This window comes from Lytechinus variegatus, chromosome 1 (genome assembly GCF_018143015.1).
Source record: "Lytechinus variegatus isolate NC3 chromosome 1, Lvar_3.0, whole genome shotgun sequence".
Taxonomy (NCBI): Eukaryota; Metazoa; Echinodermata; class Echinoidea; order Temnopleuroida; family Toxopneustidae; genus Lytechinus; species Lytechinus variegatus.
The window spans coordinates 30,509,675-30,534,700 of NC_054740.1; the positions used below are offsets into that span (position 1 = coordinate 30,509,675).

General features: G+C 36.6%; 1 protein-coding gene across 1 annotated transcript; it reads left to right on the top strand.

Moving 5' to 3' along the window:
• Positions 1-16,716: 16,716 nt before the first annotated feature.
• On the top strand, positions 16,717-19,245 carry LOC121411014. The gene has a single exon (XM_041603475.1). It carries the CDS (start codon positions 17,869-17,871, stop codon positions 18,553-18,555), a length of 687 nt encoding a protein of 228 aa, XP_041459409.1. The 5' UTR covers positions 16,717-17,868; the 3' UTR covers positions 18,556-19,245.
• The last annotated feature ends 5,781 nt before the right edge of the window (positions 19,246-25,026 follow it).

Consider the following 25,026-nt stretch of genomic DNA (forward strand, 5'->3'; position numbering starts at 1 on the left):
TTCAGACGCACATCTGGGTGTTCCACCTGTATTTTCGGCTAGTCCAATCCTGTTCTGGGACCTGTTTTAATAAGTCCAAAGAACAAACACAACATTGACTTTTGACCAATGAAACATGCATATTAGGAACTTGGGCTTGATTTTTAAGTTATGTTTAAACAACTCTTTTTGAAACAGGCCCCTGTAATGGTAATCTTAAAAGATAAATCCTTGAAATATATGATCATTGAAGTAAAAGTATAGGCCTACAGTAATTGCTTTAATTTATATCTTGTATTAGTGACAGGTTCCTTCACTGGACTTATGATAGGTCAAGCAATGAAAATTGACAAACTTAGCCCAAATCATTTAATCAATGATGATGCCGAGAAGTTCACTGCTAAATTATGTTTCATTTTTAACGACCACCATGTAATCAATCACAATAGAGTTTTTTTTAGTGATCGATTGCAAACATTTATGTTGAGGAAGCCATAAGGAAAGATTCAGAAGTGCCTAATACACGTACCAAATGCTATGAGGGTTGTAATTTTGCAGGATTGTTGTCAAACTAGAATTTGGTGAATGCCTCCAAGACTACATCAAGATGTTGTGACAATCACCAAAATACGCTTGATAAAGGGCTCCTTGACTTACATTAATCAATCACAATGAGACTAGAAGCTATGGTAGATACGATAACACCAAATCCCAATTATCCTCCAAAAACATAGGTGAATGCTGGCATCATACTGAAGAGGAACTCTGTGATTATACCGATCTGCATGCGACTGTATACCTGTGTCATCTGCATTTCAAATGAATGAATGCATGCATATGGTACGGATGGAACTGTTTGTTATCCATTGCCAATCGAGTTGCTATCGGGTAAGTAAGATGATGAGAATTCTGAACAGGTAGTGCTGTCCATTTGCTGACACTAGTCTGGTGACTGGAAAATACTCTCAAACTCATAAAAGTGTTGATATAATGAGTGGACCCGGAGTATGCAGTTCATCAAAAAGAGACAGTTGTCAATGCAGAATCTTGATTTGGGGCATGTACATGTAGGCCTAGATGAAAACAGGCAAGGTTCATGCAATTTTATAGTTATATGATTGGAAACAATTTAAAATAAGTTTGCAGAATCATCGCTACTGAAATATAATTGAACCGAGACCTTAATCATGTTAATTGCATAGTATTTTTGCAAACTGGCTTCAAATGTTAACTAATAAATATGCACTGAAGTTGAACTCTATTCTACATATTTTAATGGAATAAGAATAAGAAAACATTATACTGTGCAGCATTCAGTATGATGCACAGAAACAAATGGATGTTGACCCCCCCCAAAAAAAAAAATAACACTCACAATTTCACACTCCTCCAAAGATGGCATTCCAGATAAGTGTTTCGTATTGTGATTCTTGGCAAACTCCTACAACCATTAAACCATTGATTGGTAAGGTTTAAGAACATTGAAAAATCTCAAGAGCATAAAAACATGGAAAATGTCTCAAAAAGGAAAAAAAACTGAAGCAATTTTGCATTAATTTGCTACTTCCATCAGACCCTTCTTCTACATGCATAGATGCAAATTGTCAAAGGAATCAGGCATTTTCAAAATCACATTTCTTTTATACTTAAAGTAAAGTTTCTTTTTGTAACGAAAAGGCAGAGATTTCCTGAAGACATAAATCAGTAGGAATCATGTGCACGACTACCAAGGGAGCTCTTCCAATGATTAATGGGCTAATTTAGCTCCAAGCCGACTGTCTGGGGATCCCTACAACTCACATTCGCATTTGCTTTCTTGATATATGCTCTTTATACCCATCCACGCCATAGGGCTGATCATGGCTCAAATGCCATGTATATAGAGTGCTACAAGCAGGTTGTGCTACAATCTTGGTGATCTTTCCCAGGGTAGCCACCAGTTTGGTAAATATAATTATCACACATAGGGTGTGTTCAATGTCGATTTTCAAATTCAAACAGCAACATGAATCATGATTGATTGATAGAAATCACCGAACACAAACACGATCCGTGGTGCACTGTTCAGTGTCGAAAATATAAAGCCGTTTATATGTTGATCGTCTTTCGTTAGCGCAGCTTTAGTGCGCAGTTTGACTCATCACAAGAAAGGTCAGTTCTGGCACCTTTTAGTGCAAGGCTTCCTCTGCAAGAGCAAATTTAAAGACGTTTCAAAACCCAATTGTGTTCAATGTCGCATTCGCAATGCTCAAGGTTGTAAAATAAGAACTGATCCCGTTTACACACGCATCTTTTTCGACTCATGAATCATGATTTGAAAGACATTACTTTCACGATCAAGAAAATAGGACATTGAACCCCCCCTCTGTTCCTCAGTAGGTGGTTTCAGACCGCCTCGAAGTTCGCCAGTTCCAGGTATTCTCTGATCGGGAAATTTACCCCGATCAGAAAATACCAGGTATTTTGGTAATGTGAAAGCAAACTACGCGTAATTTCCCCGAAAGAAAATACCCGCTAAATAGTAGGTACTTGGCGAAATTACGAGAACTTTCACGGGGATTTTTCCAAGGTCGCAGGTATTTTGGCGATGTGAAAGCAAATTACAGGAACTTTTAGCCCAGCGCGTCGTTGAGCGCGGCGGTATGGGTGGCTGCTGGGCTAGTGAATTTGAATCTCGCGCCTTGCCTGCTTATCAGACCATACTGCGCATGCTCGTAACTTCGGGAACTTATCCCGAAGGGTACGTCGCAGGGCGGTGTGAATGCAGGAATAATTAATGGGTATTTTTTAGCCAAAAAAAGTTCTCGTAATTTAACGGGGATTCTTGTGATCGAGGCGGTTTGAAACCACCTATTATATCCACGTTTTGTAATCACGTTTTCAATCATGATCCATGTTGCTGTTTAAATTTGGAAACCAACATTGAACACACCCTTGTTCTTTCACAATATAGGGTGAAGTGTGGTGCGGACAAAATTTTCATGCTCTTCTTTTTACTGATGATGGTATTTGTACATAGGAATTTTCTCTAACCCTTTGGATCGAGGCTGACCTCAGATATACGCAGGCAGGAAAATGTGTTATAACATAATCAGACAGTCTCCAATTGATTAAAGAAGGAATCAAATGTAGACACTGAAGAATTGTAAAGCTGCCTACAATCATTGATCAAAATTTCAGAAATCAAAATTTCATATTTTAAACCACACCCGTGAAACTGCAACATATTCCCGTCTTTTCACTCCATTCTAGCTAAACCAAGTTTAAATTCATTTATTACTTTCCTGTTTAAATATATAAGTTTGGAAATCTTGCGCTTCTTATGTATATATAAACACTATGGGAATAAAAGAATTACAGACCTATTTTTGTTTGACAACCTTAAAGGGGAATGAAACCTTTGGAACAAGTAGGCTTGTCTCGAAGCAGAAAAATCAAAGAATAAAAACAAAGAAAGTTTGAGAAAAATCAACAAATAATGAGAAAGTTATGAGCATTTTCATATTGCAATCACTAATGCTATGAAGATCATCTCATTGGCATTGCGACAAGGATGTCACACGTGAACAACATTCCCTTTGATGGACTATAATATACCCTCAAAATGTCTCTTTTTGCTTTTTCTTATGATGATGCAAACTCTTTATCCATGATGTATTCTTTAAAGAACTGTATTACATGCCCTCCTATAAAAAGAACACATTATCTACTAAATAGATGTGATAAAAGAGGCAATTTAAGTGAAATATATACTAAAGTAATGGGGAGAGTTGTTCACAAGTGACATCACACATCTTTGTCACATTGCCAATTTGACGATCTCCATAGCATTAGTGATCGCAATATTCAAATGCTCATATTTTTCCCTTTATGTGTCCGATTTTTCTCAAACTTTCGTTGATCTGTTTCTTCGATTTTTCTGTTTTCACACAAGCTATCTTGTTCCAAAGGTTTCATTCTCCTTTAATGATATTGATTGGGGCAATATGATATTAATAAGCTATAAACACAGTCAAAAATAGAATCAAGGAGGGGGGTAAAAACTTAAGACTTGCTTCAACTTGACATATGAAGTCAGGAAACGCAGGTGAAGCAACTGCTGTTTTCCGCCCAACTGCGCGGAGTAAAATGAAAAATGCAGCCAGGCCTCCTGTATCTTATCAAGAGCTCATCATACAGAGTACTGCTGTTATCTTGCTTCACTGGTCATGCGAGCTTTCAAATGCTATAAATATTTTTCCAGTCATTTGGTGATTCAACCCTCCTTTTGTCACTTCTCGTTACATCAGCCATTATCGCAAGACACCTTTCCATCTGAAGGTGAATTACCCTTCTCTGAATCATTAGACATATTGTTGCTTTTAGTTGTTAACCCTCCTACAGACACACCTTTATATCTCAGGTCTAAATTTGAGCCATCTTCATGGTGGTTCTGTTCCTAAGAAACTTAAAAATGAAGTATATAAATAAATAACCAATGTATATCAGGGTGTGTTTATGCTTCCATTGCGAGGACAGGATCAGCGTTTTCAAACATCGTTTCAAAATGCTGATCGTCAACGTGGTTCTGGGAGTGCTGTTCATGCTTAACTTTTCAGAGGCAAAATCACGAACTGCATCTGGCTTCGCATCGTAATTTTCGTTGAACAGGAAAGCGAGGTTAAGTTGGGCGCGCCCTTTTTCAAAAGTTTTTTTATTCTGAGTGTTGTTATGGGGAAGATACGTCGATATTTTAGTCATTGAATTGGGCTTCTTGACATAGCCATATAATTTCCACCATGGTGAGGATAATAGTGAGAAAAAATAAAGAATATTAAAGCATACATAATAACATAATAAAACATCTATGCTACTGGGGTATCTGGCAATGTCTCTTCATTATAACTCACGTTCCAGGTTGTTGTTTTTTTTAATCCCTCAACATTCATTGTCATGACAAATTGGAAGAGTAATACTAGTGATAGTACTTCATGTAAATCAATTATCACACATGCAAATGTAACAAAGGAGATGAGGTAATTCCGTGGGGGTAACATGCGACCATGGAGCAATGCGACTGTATTTGCCCGTGGATTTTCATCTCACCGGAAACAGTACCAAATGACGTCATTTAAACACGTTACGATCATGGTTCTGTTTATACCTCCCCTGAAAGCCTGATTCTGGTCAAACGACGTTTACAAACGCACCTTTTTGTGAGTTTACGACTTTACGATCTGTGTTTTGAAACACTGTTTAAATGAAAGTAAGCATGGACGCAACCATGTTTTGGACTAATCACGTATGGAAACGCTGATTCTGGCCTGAAAAGTGGAAGCATAAACATAGCCTAAGATTATCCGAGGTCTTCCTTCTCATCATGGACCTACATGATTCCATAAAAAAAAATGATCGATCCAAACCTATAATCATCATCTGGTGCACAAGAAGCCTTACATTAGCACAATCTCATTTCTAAAGGTCAAGTCCACCCCAGAAAAATGTTGATTTGAATAAATAGAGAAAATCAAACTAGCACAACACTGAAAATTTCATAAAAATGGGATTTAAAATGAGAATGTTATGACTTCTTAAAGTTTCACTTATTTTTAACAAAATTGTTATATGAACGAGCCAGTTACATCCAAATGAGTCGATGATGTCACTCACTCACTATTTCTTTTGTTTTTTATTGTTTGAATTATACAATATTTCATTTTTTACAGATTTGACAATAAGGACCAACTTGACTGAACCATATAGTATTAAACAATGCAAATTCCACATGTTCAGGGAGGAATTAATCGTTGTTTCACTTGGCAATGAGGAGAAAATTAGAATATTTCATATTTCATATAATAAAATACAAAAGAAATAGTGAGTGGATGACGTCATCAGTCTCCTCATTTGCATACAGACCAGGATGTGCATATAACTGTTTTGTGAAATTAAGCGAAACTTTAAAATGTCATAACTTTCTTATTTTAAATCCGATTTTGATGAAATTTTCATTGTTATGCTTGTTGGATTTTTCTCTTTTTATTCATATCAACTTTTTGTTCGAATGGACTTGTCCTTTAAAATAATACCTTCAAGCACCTTTCTATCATCAACTTAGACCAAGGAGATTAAAAAAGTATAATGATGGGTAGTCTCATTAAGCTCCTCAGTCCTCAAACCCTTGAAGTTATTCACCAAGTACCTTCTCTGACCTACCCCCAATCCTCACCACACTGTCCAAGAACTCACTCAATACCTCATCTATAAATCATGATCATTGGAAACTAGGGATTTCCCCCTCTGACACTCCTGACCTACTGCCATCAGAAAAATATCAACTGAAAGGAAATCCTGGTACCCAAGTCTATATAACTTTCCTCCTCAGCACACAGTGCATGCTATCTCATCTCTAACCTGCTCTAAAGCTTTTCTGACAGTGATGTTTGTATGTGTGATTGCATTTTGACAGGCGTGTATCAATCAGATATGATTATTCACATCTGGCGCCGACATAGTCATCATCCGAAAGATATAACCAGGGTTTGAACCTCAAACCTCTGCATCAATTTGTAACTTTCCCCCAATTTAGCTTGGATTACAGGCGCACGCCACAACATGCAGTGATTTTATAATGTGAAAGAAACTCTGAATAATGCTCTGGATAGGAATTCCCAGGAATATTTTGTCATCTGACTAGCATATAAAGGTTGTTAGGATTGATGTGTAGGCCTATGTAAATTCCCAGTTCTGTTTGTCAGGCAGAAGGGCATTAACTCTTGTGCTGATGCCCTTAAAGGTCAAGTCCACCCCAGAAAAATGTTGATTTGAATAAATATAGAAAAATCAAACTAGCATAACACTGAAAATGTCATCAAAATTGGATGTAAATTAAGAAAGTTATGGCATTTTAAAGTTTCGCTTATTTTTCACAAAACAGTGATATGCACAACTCAGTGTCATACAAGTGAGTCAGTCGATGATGTCCATCACTCACTATTTCTTGTTTTTTATTGTTTGAATTATACAATAATTCATTTTTTACAGATTTGACAATAAGGACCAAGTTGACTAAATCATATAGTATTAAACAATGCTAATTCCACATGTTCAGGGAGGAATTAATCCTTGTTTCATTTGACAATGAGGAGAAAATTTGAATATTAGTTCCCTCATTTGCATACCGACCAGGATGTCCATAATAACTGTTTTGTAAAATTAAGCGAAACTTTAAAATGTCAAAACTTTCTCATTTTACATCCGATTTTGATGAAATTTTCAGTGTTATTCTTGTTGGAATTTTCTCTTTTTATTCAAATCAAATTTTAGTTGGGGTGGACTTGTCCTTTAATGCCCCTTATGCCAGCCACATAGGCATTGAAAATTGTGACGCACACATATCCTATACTACCCTTCCCACCATTCTTCCATTGGTTACCAAGTAGTCATCAATATATGATTAAGAGGCTGCATTCTGACATTTTAGAAATATCCAGCAACATACGCTGACTAAGGTGGGACCTAACCATCAGCTTTTAACCTTATTCTCACACATCGTGTCAAAATTTTTTATCACAGTGAGCAAACTGAACAAAATTCACCGTTTTAATTGTAGCCATTTTTCAAAAGGGCTACAAAACAGCAAGTTGCTCACTGCATATCCATCGTATTATCAATGCAGAGGATGGCATTATCGATGACGACACTCCCTTTTGTGGAAACTTTTTACATTGTTAGAAGCCGTAATTATGAAAAGTGCTTCATCAATTTCCATGCAGAAGACCAATATTATAAATTTGAAATGAAAGATGATGTCTTTCTAGTTATTTTTACTTCCAATATAATTCTTATCAGATTCTCTGACAACATATCGTCAAGTGGTGAGCCAGAATTGCAATGCAGAGGCACTGCTTTGTCAACCGAAAGAGGTTTTAAAGAAAGGAATATCATTGTATACTAGATGGCAATGAATAAAAAGGTATTTGAACCATCTTTAAAGGTCATACAGTCAGAATCTAAGCACTCTCTTCCCCTTCTCTCTCTCTCTCTCTCTCCTGAAGTCACTATCTTTTCTTTTCTCATCACCAGGCACCCACCAGATAAATAAAGCACAGTGGGATGTGCTGGCCAAGATGCTCTTTCTTCAACGCCTCTCTTCATTCTCCCTTCTCGGTCGCTTCCTGGAGGATTGAAATACCTCCACACAATCAGTCAAACATATGGCACTATTAGTATCTCTGGATATTCGCCAATGCCGATGAATTTGCATTCTCACCGAGGTGCTGTACATTGTCATTATGATGCGGGATGAGCATGCGTATGTATACCAGAGATGGTAAATGCATCAATACATTCTTCAATGGTATTCACGATCAAAGGAATCCCCTGTTTTGGTTTACAGTAGATATTGAAATTGAATATTTTTGTTTACCTGATGCAATCTCATTATTGAGTGGAATAGGATAGCATCAAAGTCAAACAAAAATAAATGATATCATGGTGCTCATGTGCATACATACAGTATCCATAAAACTAACAACTAAAGATAACCAACAAGTTCATCATTGCCACCAATATTGTATATTCGTCAATGGATTAACATGTGTATTCATTCAAGTACCCAAGTTTTGTAACATTTTGCTTTGATAAATTATCATATCTTTTTTAGCGCTTATATGTTCATCCCAATCGCGATCTGAAAAAAAAAAGAACTGATACGATCGGGATTGGGGAACATTTTTTCTCAGTAGATCTGCATTTTCAATCATGATTCATGTTGCTGTTTAAATTTCAGAATCAAGATTGAAAACACCCAATATTTACTAGCAGAATGTAGGCTTATGTCTCTTAATCCTATTCACTTTTAATTAGAACAGTAAAGAATCAATTTAGTTCTGTGTATCAAAGTCCTATAATTGAACAGTTTAATATCAAATATGAATAGAAATATACATAATGACACTAATATGGCTAGTCCCATAAATAGAAATACATGTCATTTCTATCAGTGAAATTGTATTCAGCGTTCACCATTAATCAATAATTCACGCGCCAGTAGATAGTTTGGCTATACACCAGAATTTGAATTAATGAAAGGCTGATGAGATCTGGTACCAATCAATCAAGGGAAGATAATTCAATGTGAAAGCATTGTTCTAAATATGGATACCAGGGACTCGTCCTTCCCATTCCTACATTCAGATTCAATTAATTTCAAATCAGGAACATTCATAGTACAGCATAGTTCACTAGTATCCCTGCATGTAGTACATCACCTTTATCAGTAGGAAAAACAAGATGTAAGAAATTTTATTTTTTCATTCAAAAGTTAAAAGAAATGTGGCCTAAGTAGAATACCTGATAATGTAAGAATTGTCAGTGACTTGATCAGGCTTAAATCCCTTGTATCGGATAGTGAAATGATTGCACAGCTAAATCCATTTTGTAAAACATTTTCTGGGGAAATCACAATTTATGGAATTTATACATGACATGAAGGGGAACTGCTGGAAAAAAGGAAAGCTGGGGTCTCCTGTTTATATCAATCACCTACAATATGTATACCAGAAATAAAATAAAGGAAGGGTACCGATACGATCAATCTGATCCATCTACATGCATGTACTGTATAGGCACTTAAGGAAAAACCATGAATCTCGACTCTCGTAAAACAAATTTCATCCATGAACTGAGAAAGCAACAGAAAGAGTAAAACATTAATGACCAGTCCCATACATAGCAATCAACGTCCTTTCTGCATACCTAGCCCATGCCTAATTTAATTCACTGATTGGGTAACTCCAAGGCTCATAATGAAAAAAAAAATTCCCAGGCCAAGAGCAGGGCTGACAAAGACACCTGCCCCTTCTTCCTGTCGCTCCTCAATCCTATGCTTTTCCAACCCACTTTAAGGTTATTCTCTTGGTTCTACCCGTCATCAAGCAACAAGCAACATGGACATGAATTGCCATGTCCAGAGTCCAGACACATGTTGCATCTAGTCATCTAGAATTTTCAAATGGCAGAAGTTCACCTAGCAGCCCCATGAATTTTGGACGATCAATGCCGATTATTGATCGAGCTGCAGAATAACGCCCACCGGCGGCGCACACAAACAACCTACATTGCACGTTGACTTGGTTACTGGCTGCCACGTTCATTTCCAAAGCTCGGAACCTTGGGAGATTTAAATTAAAAAAGGAAAGATGACAGTGTTTGGGTAGTGCCATATGTGTTTCTCAGCCAACTGGAAGACATCAACTCGGTGTTTTCGGAGAACAGATTTAAAGAGTGAAAATAGGCATGATTTTTTTTTTGCATTTCCAGGATGTAGTATAAAATGAATACAGACCTCTTCTACCAAAACTATAAGCCAAATACAGACGACACCAATTACACTACACTGCGAAAGTGAATATAAGCAAGAATAAAACAAAAAACAATCATATCTCTCAAGTTAAACAGTCTTACTAACTCTTCCAGAACATCCTTTTAGAAATGCCCCACCCCAACTCCATGAAAACACAAAACAAAACATATTGCCAAAGTATTTGGCATCTTTAATAAAGCTAGTCAAAAATTATGATTGATTTCAGGAGTGTCCAACAAAACAGTTATCATTAAATGATTAAGTAATGGACAAGGTAAGATACTATACATGTACAAGCAATTTGAACCAAGCATGAGGTATATGGACGGCACTGATTTTGCTCAGCTGCTTGAGTTTAAAAAAAAATGACTGAAACTAGTATTGACTTTACTCTTCATAGGAAAATAAAAACTGAGTGGGTGAAAGAGAGATAGAGGGGGGGGGGGGAGCTAGGGAATCATGATATAATGGGTGTGCAATCGTAGGAAAAACTATGATCCTTTTTTTCATTCTCAATTCCAACATCTAATCCTTCCAAGCTGATAATACCATTCAAGCAACCATCATTACCACAAACTGAGAGAAAAGATTAAAATGATGCATTATGCACCAGCTTCGCGGGATCAGGTTTCAATTCAACTCAAAATGAAATTCAGAATTTCAGGTTTGTTCAGGGAATTCTACACAGAATTTCATTGCATTTGCCCACTAGCAAGGCCACAGCCTATCTTGTCCAAATTGAGATAGGAGCTTCTACACCTCCCTGAGCAGGAAAAATACCTGTTAATTTCACATTAGTTATGTAGCTGATGTGAATGTTATCCTAAAATGAGGATCCCTCTCATAGGTACATATATAAAAACAAACAAACTAAAATAATTTTGCAAGAAAGTATGCAATCAATTAGAATGTTTATTCTTCTTCATGAAAAATGCTAACAATTTTTTTTTAACATCACATTACATGCATTTTCCTGATTTGGGAGGTGTGAAAACACTGCTGGATTCATAAGAAAATAGCTCTGAGAAAACAAACAGAATATTAATAACATTCTGAAGGACTGGTCACTAACTCACTACACAACATTATATTGAGCTCAAACCTTCAGCAACATTTGAGTTGCTTTGCATTTTATTGTATTAAATAAGGTCATACAAGCAAATCTTGATGCCTCAACAAGTCTGCATTTCTTGTGGCTTTGACTGGCAAACATTGTCTCTCTCATATCCACATTTCTAGAAGCTCTTTCTTTTGCAATTGCTGAGGAGCTCATGAACCAGCTCAGTGGTAAATGGGCTAACTGGCAATTATACCAAATGGTAAGTAGACAAACTAGTTGTACTTTAGATGAATTAGGATTACACCAAGTGGGATAAAACCAAATGGAGAGTAAAGTGGGTGTAAACCAATTAGGCCTACTGATACTCAACCCTTCTGTCACTCCCAACGCTTCATTACCTTTCACATGTTTCAACCATCCATAACCTCCTTCATATCTTAATAATATGAACATGGAGGTATTAGAACTCGCCTCATGGAGTGTTGTGGCCCAGTGGATTAGTCTTCTGACTTTGAAACAGAGGGCCGTGGGTTCGATTCCCAGCCATAGCGTAATTTCCTTCAGCAAGAAACTTATTCCACACTCTGCTGCACTCAACCCAGGTGAGGTGAATGGGTACCTGGTAGGAAGAAATTCCTTGAATGCTTTGAGCGCCTAGGCAGCCCAGCTAAAGCCGGGGTAATAATAATAGCAGGGCCCACTGGGAGAACAGTTTTCAGATCTGAAGTAGCTTCCCTGGGTAAATATACCTATATTATTATCATTATGTATATATATGAAACATAATTCAAGTCTGATTCCATCTTCTTATGGGGTAGGAACAATAGGGTTGGAGCATGGAGGTCTCCCTACCCCATGGTAAGGTAGCCCTTACTCATACTATAGGCTTGATGAGTTTAGAAACAAGGCATGTTTTTACACTGGAAGTTTTGGTACAAGTCTTATCTCTAGTATGACTCATTTTGTTTACCCAGTAAGGACACTCTAAGGTCATGCTTGGTCTCTTGAGCTCACTGTCTGTGAGGTTTTTTTTAGTGGGGGGGTCCATGATAGTCTACAGCTGTGAGACCCTAGTGATAAATATTTGGTTTCAATCTATCTTCAGCTCCTATTATAATTTATAAAGCTGATATTAATGCTAATTTTTAAACTTCATTGCATAAAATTTACATGTGCTAATAACTTTACTTAAGTCCTTTACCAATATTGTTTTACTTCTAAATCCAGACAGATAGCCATTTATTGACTGAATAGGGAGTGGCAGATGTGAACTGTGGACCTTGTTACTTACATTCTGGGGACTTATCCACTGATCCACAATACTAGTATAAGCAAATTGATTTGATTAAAAACCCTACATTTTTCCCTGTGAATTTTTTCCCCAACCCTTTATGGAGGGATAAAATGCACATTAATCATAAAAAGTCAAAACCTTTCGTCACAGACAATCATCATCAGATTGCTGGTCTGGATGGGATATGCTATGCTACCAACTGTGCCCAGTCTGGGGGCTTCTATTTATATCCCAGTGTTGACATTTGTTAGCCCAAGGATGGTGTCTGGAATGCATATCATCCAGGGTGAGCTCAGCTCCACCTCATCTCAACCTGCTCTGTTAAAATCATGGTACAGAAAAGTGTAATTCATGTCATTATGCCTGCAAAACAATGAATTTTAGAATGTTTTATAATAGAAGACTTCCAATTTCAGCACCATGCCCACATTTCAATTCATTGCTACATGTAGATCATGTAGGCCGTCATAGGTGTATGTTCTTGAACAGTTATAATGTGGAGAATATGAAATTAAGAAAATATTAATTCAATGATTTTAGGTGAAAAAAAAAGAATATTTTGGTCACTGGTCAGGTGTCTAATCAAATTTGAAATACCTCTGTTTTCTTTCTTTCTTGCTATACAACAACTTCTCAAGCATGAATTGGGGGTAAGAATGAATTCCCTAGTATATTGTGTGTAGCTTTCTGATATTCAATCACTAAACTTCTAAGATATCTTTGCTCAAACTGCCATTTTTAGAAGAAATATATTACAGAGTTTCACATCCAAATTGAATTTTAAATTTTCACAAAGATGAAAACAGATTAAACAACCATGCACTGCACTTATTTATGATTGGAGTTTTAGATAGTTCAATATATACATATAGATCTAATTCATAAATTGAAAGTTTACCAACACCTCCAAAGCTTTTTTAATAGACAGACTTTAAAATATTGGTAGAAATTGTCAAAGGAGAGAGGAATTGCAGGGATATATTCTCAAACTTGATCAAAAGTCTGGTTTTGATTTTGAGTATGAAATAAAAGGAGGGGATGGAGGGGGCGGAGTCCAAAGTGATAAACTTGACCCAATGTATTGATTCATTATTACATTTGGAATTGATTAGTGGAACAAGAGAGCAGACAACAGGTGCGATGAAAGATGGATGGATTTCCTCAGTGGAAGGAAAAAGGGAGAATGATTGGTGTTTAGAGTTTGGCTCTGATCAGGAGAATGTTATGTGGGGGGCGGGGTAGGAGTTCAAAGAGATTGCACGTTATGTTGTAACAAAAAATATGCTTGCTGTAGGATTTTAGAACCTCTAAAATTATTTAAATCAATCATAAAAATGAATCATGGTTGTTTAAACTGTTTAAACAACAACTGTATATGGTTCATATAGAAAACAACACTGTGTACAATTTTCAAGAGCAGGTTTGCTGTGTACTATTATTTCTGGGATTACTAACAAATTGTTCTTTTATTCTTCCATTATTGCCTTATCAGGGCCACGTCTTACAAAGAGTTTTGATTGATCTGATCGACCACAACTGTAAGGAAATATGTCAATTTTATTGTACAGGAAATTCGCACATTGTCCACAAAGAGAAACACCCTGAAACTTTAAAAAATTACGAATGTATGAATATACATCATGGTGAGAAAATCTTTTGAACAAGCATGTAGTTTGGATGTTGACGTTGCTGGCTTTCCATAGTTGCGGTTGATCGGAATAATGATAGCTCTATGTATTTAGACAAGGCCAAGATCTCCCCCACCCCCTTCTCTATGGATGTCTCTCAACCACTCTCATCTCTGGAAGGGAATGGGGACATCCCTTGGCTAGTGAAATCAAATTAGGCTGATGGATGGCTATATAAGCACTGATGGGACCAATAGGGTGCCCCAATATCTACAATTGACCTTTCGGGGAAACAAGAAGCAAGAACAAAATAAACATGGACACATACATACATAAAATATGATAAGCAATTCCCTGGGATCTGAGCTGTAACTTTTATTATGATACTATATCCTATTTATTGCTCCTCATTTCTTTCACGACTTTTATTTATTTATTTCGTCTTTATAGAGATGCCAAGTTCAAAGATCAGCTATGCGTGAGATTTTCTGTGATTCTGAGTGAGATCACAGACATTGTGTACAATGGTTAACGAGAATATTGAATATTGATTGAAATATTTTTCTCTAACCACTTCTACATGTACCTTGGATCGTTTTAATATCCAAACATATACATGCAATTGATGCAGTCAATATTTGCCCTAGATGACATGTCATTGCTTTTGGGTTACAAAGTCATGTGACTTGTCTGTAATTGGTTACATACAAGGCTATTGATATTAGACTAATTGATACTCTTTTCATAAACCTATCCTCCAATTAGCCGCCTAAGAGTAATGCGGATAATTCAATAAAAATTGCGTTCACAAACTCCGAAATTAAGCCACATTATTTTTACGAGCGCCCGTCCTGAAAAAGGCGGATAATCGTCATGACAACTGGACACGCCCCCTCCGATATGCGGTTGTGTTGGAAAAGGGTGACCTTGTGACCGCACCATGGCAATTATCCGCATTATTTGGAAATGCGTTCATAAACTCAAAATCTTGTCCCGATGCTGCTATTATGCGGATAATAGCAGCATCAAAATAATGCGGATAACTCTGGTCCTCCTCCAATTTTACGACCAAATTATGCTGCTACTAGCAGCAAATTGGGTTTTTTGAAAGGGGTGTGAGATGCAGAGTTCAACTGATTTATAAACTAGTGATTGTTCGGGGTACGTGTTTGAAGAAAAATAAGTACAAATAAAAACTAAGACTGTGGTTCATGTTCAAGAACTGAGAAGTTACTCTGGTTTCATGCATATAAGTAAAAATCTATCACCGTTCGGCATTGAAACTTGCAGTGGACCTTGGCTACCTCTGTGTGTGTTGTAGGCTTCATGAATGTTCCAGAAAAGCAATATCAAATCACTACACATGCATAGACATTCATCACAAAAAATTCACAAGTCTAACTAAAGACCAAATGGCAATTGGATCAAAATGGGTGCAACCCATGTGGACCTAGACTACAAGTATCAGAGATATAGACCAACTGCTTGTAGACCATCTGAACATTAAGTATGGAATCAGACAGAGTATCAAAGTACACACCCCCTGCCCACTCGCCTGTTGGTGAAGATACTACAAACCTGTTGCCATAGCTAGGCTGGTATATACAAACATACATAGGCCTAAATGATTAAGGGGAGTTCCCCATCTATTGAATCAATATGTGATTTATACCTACATGTATATATCAAGAGTCTTGAGATACATGTTGGCCATGTAGATGATCCAATTTATACACCAGACTCAATGTTGCTTTGATGTTTGACACCGTTCTCACTACTGTACTAAAATTAGTATACTGGAAACTAGCTTGAAGTGGAAAATCTTACGTTTAATGAAAACGGTCGAAGAGGACTTGGAAGCAGTCTTTCGAACCGGTTCGGAAAACCACCTTGCGATGTAGTTTTCAAGATCGCTTGGCCTCATTGAACTGGTTTTAGTGTAACTGAGGACACAACCGTTCTTTAGGAAGCGATCTTCACACATTTCGAGCGCGATTCTCCACACACTGTGTGTAGAATGTCTACCCTGCAGTTTCGAATTCGCTTAAAACATGTTGTTCCTACTGAGAGCGTTTCCAAAGCATCAAGACCACTTTAAGTGAAGTGGTTTTGAAAACCACTTTTGGCTGATCACATGGGAACGCTAGCAAAGCGATCTTCCAAACTGGTTTCCTGAACCGATTTTCGATAAACTGGTTTTAAAAAGTATAATGAGAACAGTGTCTATGTCTAATTTCAGACTTGGTCCAACAAGTCTAAGAACTGATCAGAAACCCTTAAAATTGCAGAATTCAAATGAAACTCATCCAGAAAACATGTATTGTTATACCTGAACTTCCAATTAACATGGACCCCACCCTTTGAAACACTGTTTTCAATAAATTAAGCTACACCCCAGTCCCCCCCCCCAAAAAAAAAAAAAAAAATAAAGTACACATACAGTATATATGTCATTATTCCAAATCATATGAAAGTACATGCCCTAAGCAGTTAGGTTGTAATCAAAATTGTGTTTTACTTTTATTTTGGCATTTTAAAGGAAAATTGATTTTGGTTGGGTGCCACATAAAAGTAAAAATATATTCAATTTTTATTTTTTGATCTCAAACCAATTCAAGACATAATCGGATAAATTTTTCTCAAATCCAACCAATTTGTAAAGATGTGCTCAAAGAACCCTATTCAATGAAAAAAAAATCAAATTTTTCCAAGAGAGTAATAATCAACTTTATATAAAGGGATTGAAATGTTGTGTTCCAAATAGAGAGTCGTAGGTTTAAAGTAAACTTTCCTTCAACAATATTTTTTCTTCTCTTTTTGCAGTATTTAAACTGCTTGAGATGAATGGGTAGGATCGTTTCCTACATTAAGGAGCACTGAAAAACAGCCAAAACTAAAGCCAGGTAATAATAACAGTGCACCTAGAGACAGATAATTTTGAAATACGCTTGGCAGTTGGCGCTATACAAATGTCTATTATTATTATAATCATCATCAACCAATGAATAAATTATCTAAGAAATATGAAGTTATTTTACCTGCATTGCTGGTCAACCAAAGTCAATTTCAATAGAAACCTATTAATCAAGTCCAGTTCCATTATATTTCCATTACCATAACGACGCATGTAAATGCACAGTAACGCTTCATCTATCATGAGAACGATAATTTGTTTATGTAGTGGAACCTTTAAAATATTAATACTACAACGAGGATGATAAATCGCATATCAAACGCCAGTTCTGCCATTCCTCAGCATCCTATACAGGTGTACACTGTTCACTGGGAAATCTTCTCCAACATCTTCATCACATATATGACATGACTGACACATGATTATCAAGGTTGGTCCATAACGGAAGAAAAGACAATGAAGAACAATGACCGATCCGCCATCTAAATTGAAGATCCATGACTAAACCAAGAACGGCCAAAGACGTGCCACTGACGGTACAACTCAAAGAGTGATTTTTGTTATTCTACGCCAGTTTCCCAGCAAAATAAATCAGGAAATAATTATCTGTTTGTAACAGTAATAGGTTGCAAGAAAAAAATCCTTAAAATGGCCGGCCTCACCATACTGGTGTTTCTCTCTGTTGTATTCATCAGCTTATCTGACTGTCAAGAAGGTTCTGGGGATGGCTCAGGAACAGAATCCATCTTCACTGATGTCACTGGGAATGCCACTGATGTGCTGACTGATGGCCATTCAGATCCTTCAGATATTCAAGCATTTGGTCTTGTTATCACCAATGACTTCACTGAATTCACACTGAATGTTGACAACATCATCACCTACAATGTTACCATCAAGAACGCTGGAGGAACTGACATAACTGCATCTGGCTCCGACCTCTACGACCTCCTCCTCAAGGTGAGTGACAATTCCAATCCATTAGCAAGAGGGGCAACAACCCAGGACATAACCCCTCTGCTGACATCAGCCACCAACATCAACGTTGGGATTGCAGCTGGAGAAACTATTGTCATCGAGAATGTCCACACCATGATCAATGTTTCTTCCGATATGTGCTCAACGTATCAAGGAGGCTATGTCTGTGTCGAGATTTCAAAGGCTTTGGGAGCTTCTTACACCGATGTCAGTGCAACCAATAACTGCTATTGTCTCACATTTGGTGATGTAAGGCAGGGATACACAGGAATGCTAAGATGTTCAGCATTCGTTGGAAGGATCAGCCTTATCGCTCTTGTCATCTCAATGTTGCTGGCATACTTTGCCTATTTGTAGATAATACTGGACTTGCAGAGATAAACTTATGAGCAATATTTGAGCAGAAATTAGGATAGCTTTAATTATTTCCATTTGCCAAGTGACGTCCTTTAGTTGAATTTGAAACTTCCTTGTGTGGTAAAAATATGGCAGCTATTTTGATGTTAGTCTGTTCCTCAAGATGTCCATCCATCCACCATCATGAGAGGCAAAATAAGTAAAGTTCTTCATACTACCAATCCAGGTTTGCTAGAGGACTGAATTTCAGTCGGCACAGTTCGCATACAAAATCAATGCATTTCCCTTACCTAAACTACATGTACATGTAGTTGAACCCTCTATGAATCACTACAGGACAGCATGCAAGATATGTTAGGGATCAAAAGCAACTGTTCCATGGTGTGCTCATTTCAGAAATACTCTGAAATTCTCCAGAAATTAGGAATGGTCAATGGAAAATCAAATAATCTCGCATAGTTAGCTATTATTCTTTTTTTTTTCAAAATTCAAAGAGGTTAAGTTGGCAATTATGTCATCACTTTCTGGTAAATTTCATTTAGCTACTGAAAACTGGATATGTTTGAACACATGTACTAGAGAATTTGTGTTGAATGATTATGTTGTTCTATTCTTAGTAAATACTTAAAGACAAGTCCACCCCAACAAAAACTTGATTTGAATAAAAAGAGAAAAATTCAACAAGCATAACACTGAAAATTTCATCAAAATCGGATGTAAAATAAGAAAGTTATGACATTTTAAAGTTTCGCTTCATTTCACAAAACAGTTATATGCACATCTCGGTTGGTATACAAATGAGGGAACTGATGACATCACTCAGTCACTATTTCTTTTGTATTTTATAATATGAAATATTTTGATTTTCTCGTCATTGCCATGTGAAATGAAGTTTAAAATGAAGTTTCATTCCTCCCTGAACACATAGAATTCCATTATTTTAACATTTTGTGCTAAGGTAAGGAGGTCCTAATCATCAAATTCGTAAAAATTGAAATATTGTATAATTCAAACAATAAAAGACAAAAGAAATAGTGAGTGAGTGACATCATCGACTCTCATTTGGATGTAACTGGCTCGTTCATATAACTATTTTGTTGAAAATAAGCGAAACTTTGAAATGTCATAACTTTCTTATTTTACATCCGATTTTGATGAAATTTTCAGTATTTTTCTTGTCTGATTTTTCTCTAATTTGTCTTTGATTCAAATAAACATTTTTCTGAGGTGGACTTGACCTTTAATTATATCTATTAAAAATAAGACTTTACACCCACAGTAATTTTGACTTGAATACACTTTTGGATTTCATTCCACTTGATGCAGCAGAAAATAGTGAAGTGATCAAAAACTTTTTTTTTCATTTATGCAGAGCTTGGTAGCCTTTTTTCATTAGTCTGGACATGAAGATGCAGTGTGTACTATTCCATGATTTTTATTTGTTATTTTGCTATCACGTAGAGCTGCCTGTTTGTGTGACCATGGACCTACTGTAGGGACAGTGATTTTCCATTTTACCTGTAAATAAAACTCGAGATTTTGTTTGGTTCTTTTACTTATCATGTAAAAATTAATGGAATTCAGGTATTTGCTGTGTACAGTGGGTGATTTCAAGTACGGTGTTCAGTGTTGGTGTTGAGAGCGTGAAAAGGCATCTGAACCGAGCCCCAACACCGAGCTGAGTTCAGAAGATCGATATCCTATGATGTCACGCCTCTGCACTGCTGATCATCTCAACTTTACGAGAGAAATTCTCGACGACGAAAGTGAAATCGGGAAGAAATTGCAGTGAAATCTTATCGTACAGAATGCACAGGTTAAAATCTCTGCATAATCAGAAAGCATAAATATTATTTTTCATTAAAATGTTGTAAAATTCTAATGATTTGCGCTCATTGTAACTATAATAGATAATTTTAAGGGGGTGTTTCATCGCGTTCGCCTCCTGTTCGTTAACTCCAGTTCATCAACACCAACACCGAACTTGAAATTACGATTTTCCCAATCCCTGGGGTTGGTGTTGGTGAATAGGGAAATTGCACGTAGATCGTCAACACCAGCTGTAATGCTCGGTTCAGCAGACGACATTCAACACCAGAGCTCAACACAAACTGCCGGAAATACGTCATATTTTCCAAGGTCAATCCCAACACCAGTGTGATTTCAAGTACGGTGTTGTAGCTGGTGTTGGTGTTGTCCCAACACCAACACCAGATTTCAATACCGTACTTGAAATCACCCATTATCAGTGACAAACAGAATTTCCATTTTTAGATCAAGTAGAAAAGGAATTACAGATTTTCAGAAATGGGAAAGACCATTTGTTGAAACAGAAAATCACTGTCTCTACACTGTAAAACTGTGGTGTTCAAACTGACACCAGTTGGTGTTAATAGAGGACCCTACCCTGAGGTGTTAAAATTACACCCTAGAGATTGAACAAAACACCAAAGAGTGTAAATGTAACAACCAAGGATGCTGTAAGAACACCTATAGGTGCTAAACTAACTGTCAATTTAACACCGGTGTAAACTAACTGGTGTGGTCCTCTGTGTACACCGGTTAACACCACAGTTTTTGCTGTGTACTATTGTCGTAGGGTCCATAGTGTGACTGAATGTACAAAACTAGTGTGAAGTCTTTCTCCACTAAGAGTAAATGATCCAGAAGTCAGGCATAAACCTTTTGTGAATGTTCAATTAGTCATATCACCAAAGGACTACATCACCTTGGTAAAACCTCAAACATCTCTATGGAGGGTCACAGACAATATGATAAAAATATGACATTTATATGATACGAAGAAAAAGAGCAGAAATGAAATAAAAGATGGTGAGACGATTGCGTGCTGTCGCTGCACCACCGTCGGGATATAAAATCTACTTTAGCACCTGCATCCAAACCAAGGCATGTATCATTTATTCATGGGCATGTATTATGTGCAAGGGAGATGGATAAAGAGAGAAGCCCACGGGTTGATGCAGCCTACATGGCTGTATGTAGGTATGATGAGCCATCTACCCTTTCTAAACATAACCCTGTGCAAGCTCAAGAGTATGAATAAATTATCGGGGACATATACATGAGCAAAGGACGTGAGAGCAGGAGGGGGTGGGTTACTGGAAGATAAGAAAATAATAGATGTACATTACAAAGAGGAAAAGATGGAAACCGGAAGGGGAGATAGCAATAGGACTCTCTTAAACTCTGTTAATATTTTCATCACAAAATTTTGAAATCATAACATTTTTGGAAAACATATGACTCTTTCCAACTTGTCAAGCCTGTATTAAGGCCTATAAAATCTACAGATTATTCATATTCAAAGTTGAATTTACTAAGGTGAAAGAGTAGGTCCTAAAATCATAAAACAAATGTTGTGTGAAAACTGCAATCTGAAATCAAAATTTACACATCAAAATGTCAAAATTTAACAAATTACAGTCCCCATATTGTTTTTTTTCTCCATGATATAAAACCATTTCTCAAGCGGAGGAAACTTTCAAGACACAATTTAGCTCTTTGATATGCACTGTATATAAACTGCATGTTGATTTATTTTTAAAAATATGAATGAATAAAAAATCATTAACACAGAAAGAAGGGTGCTAAATCTGTCAAACAGTCAAATTCAATAATCAAAAAAATGAATGGCTATACGACGTGGTGATACAGTCACTTCCGACTCGAATAATACAACAATAAACATTGTAAGATCTTTAATCAAAATATTAGAATAAAAATATGAATAATAGAATAAAAAAGCCAAAATAATTCACATTTATCAGTTTAAAGGCTTTACTCATCAATATTGGTTATTAAAGGTTAAGTTCACCCCCCAAAAAATGTTGATTTGCATTAATAGAAAAAAATTAAACAGAATTATTGCTTAAAATTTCATTGAAAATGTACATAAAAATAAAGGTATGGTCTCACTCACTATTTCTTTGTTTTATATTGTTAAAAATACAATATTTCATTTTTTACCAATTTACAATAATGACCAACTTGAGTTACTTGACTGAACCAAAAAATGTTAAAACAAATGGAGTTCCACATGTTCAGGGAGGAATAAAACTTTGTCACATGATAATGAAGAGAAAATCTAAATATTTTGTATTTCATATAATGAAATACAAAATAAATGAATGAGTGAGTGATGTCATCAGTCCACTCATTTGAATACCTACCAGGAAGAGCATATAACTGTTCTGTGAAACTAACCAAAATTTCTTATTTTAAATTTACATCTGATTTTTATGAAATTTTCAGCATTATGCTCATTGGATTTTTCTCTTTTTACTCAATATAACTTTTTTTTGTTGGGGTGGACTTGTCCTTTAAATTGGCAGAATGTTAATGGTAAACATAATAGAGTATTTTTATCAAAGTGGTGCTCAACACTAAACTTCCACATTATGTGTTATTACTGGGAGTGCTCAAGGTATACATGTACTGATGTCCAAAGTACTTCAAAAATAGTTGGTAAAATAATGTGCATATGTAGTTTAGCTAATAGGCAAACAATATTTTTCAAGGCTATCTTTCCCTTTTTTTCATTCATCAAAAATTCAAATTTTGCATGACAAGCAGAGCAATTTATCAGGCTCATCGCATAAATTTATTAGGCTTCCTGCATACATAAAAGATCAGGCTTTCTCAGGTAATGGGAACAGGTTCATGATGCCAGCAGGACACACCCAAACATACCAATGGCCATTGAGCGAGTATCAGACCCCATTCTAATTAGTCCTAAAACTATTAACATGTATTACGGGAATGCTCGAAGTGATCCTGGAAGCGATCTTTCAGAACAGTTTGGAAAACTACCTCGCGATGTGTTTTTAAAGACCGCTTGGTCTTGTTAAAACTAGCTTAGCATAGGTGAAGACACAACTGTTCTTCAGGAAGCGATTTTTGGCATGCTACTCCACACACAGTGGATAGAATGCGAATGCTGCAATGCCAAATTTGACACAAACATATGACCCCACAAGAGCGTTTCGATAGCAACAAGACCACTTCATGTGAAGAAGTTCTGAAAACCAGTTCGGAAGATGGTCATGACTTGAGTATGCCAGCACAGACCCCATTGTCATATTACCATCCTAAAACTAGTGAAACTAATAGTGGAAACTAGTTTAACATGTCATGGAAACGGTCGAAGCATTCTTCCAAGCTGGTTCAGAAAGCCACATCGCAATGTCGTTTTCAAGATTGCTTTGCTTTGTTAAACTTGTCTTAGCGTGAGGACACGCTAGGATTGATCTTAGCACATTTTGAGCGGGCTAATCCACACTGTAGAATGTCTACGCAGCTGTTTCAAATTTCGCGCAAAACATGTCACACCATGAGAGCATTCCCATAGCAACAAGACCGCTTCATGTGAAGTAGTTCTAAATACCAATTCAGGTCATGGCCATGAGTAGGCTACACTACCAAGTGCTCTTCTAAGTTCAGTAAATTGGTTTTAAAGGGAAACCAATTCAAGACATTATATTGGGAATGGGGTCTGAGATTCCATGCAGAAAGAATAGACCCGGCTACATGTAAGTCAGGTAATAGAAACAGGGTCTAGATGCCAGTAGGGAAGTTGACAATAGCTTTGATCATGGACCTGATGTCTGCATTAAGGACATCAGGAAACCAGGTGTCATCCTGTTACTAAAATTAACTCTCAAGCACAAACTAGAAATAATACCTGTATAATCTTATCTACAATCTAGTCTGCAAACACAGACCTGATACATACAATGTATCTATCCAAACGGAATAACAACTATCGTGTACAGGCACTTGAAATCTATGTGTAGTTTCATGGACGTCGCTTTCATTGGGTTCATTGGCAGCGGAAGGCAAAAATTTTAGGGGGGACCACCAAATTTTTTGACAAGCAAAAAAAAGAAAGGTTATCAACAAAAAAGTTAGGGGAGATCCCCCCCCACCTCATTAGAGGGGGACATGTCCCCCGTTCCCGCCGCCTATGATTGGGCTAATGCTTCTACTACTGTATTACGACTACTTTAATACATTTTACTACAAGTACTAATTCTACTTTTGCTACTACTTCTACTACTAAATGAACAAGTACAGTGTAACAACACCCCAAATAAATCTATTAGAATCTCCATTCAATACAAAAGGATCTTGGAAGAAATTAATTACCCTAACTTTAGACCAGCTGAACAACGCTATCAGAGCTTCCCAGAATAAGATTGAGACTGACCATGTATGTGTACATACAATCATACATGTACATGTAATACTACCACAAAACTTTCACCAACATGCAAATAATTTGAATCTAGTCTATATCACTACATGTACGTAAAGTTAGGTCTTTTTTTTCAGAAACAGCTTTATTTGAACGTGGAGCTATTATTTGAAGAAAAGAAAAATCCCCAATTTTTACACATTAAATTCATCACTGACAAAAGTTTATACCTGTAAACTAGCCTGACCTGGCTTCGG

Excerpts from the sequence above, each read along its gene's own strand:
- LOC121411014 (XM_041603475.1), top strand. The coding sequence starts at position 17,869 with ATGGCCGGCCTCACCATACTGGTGTTTCTCTCTGTTGTATTCATCAGC.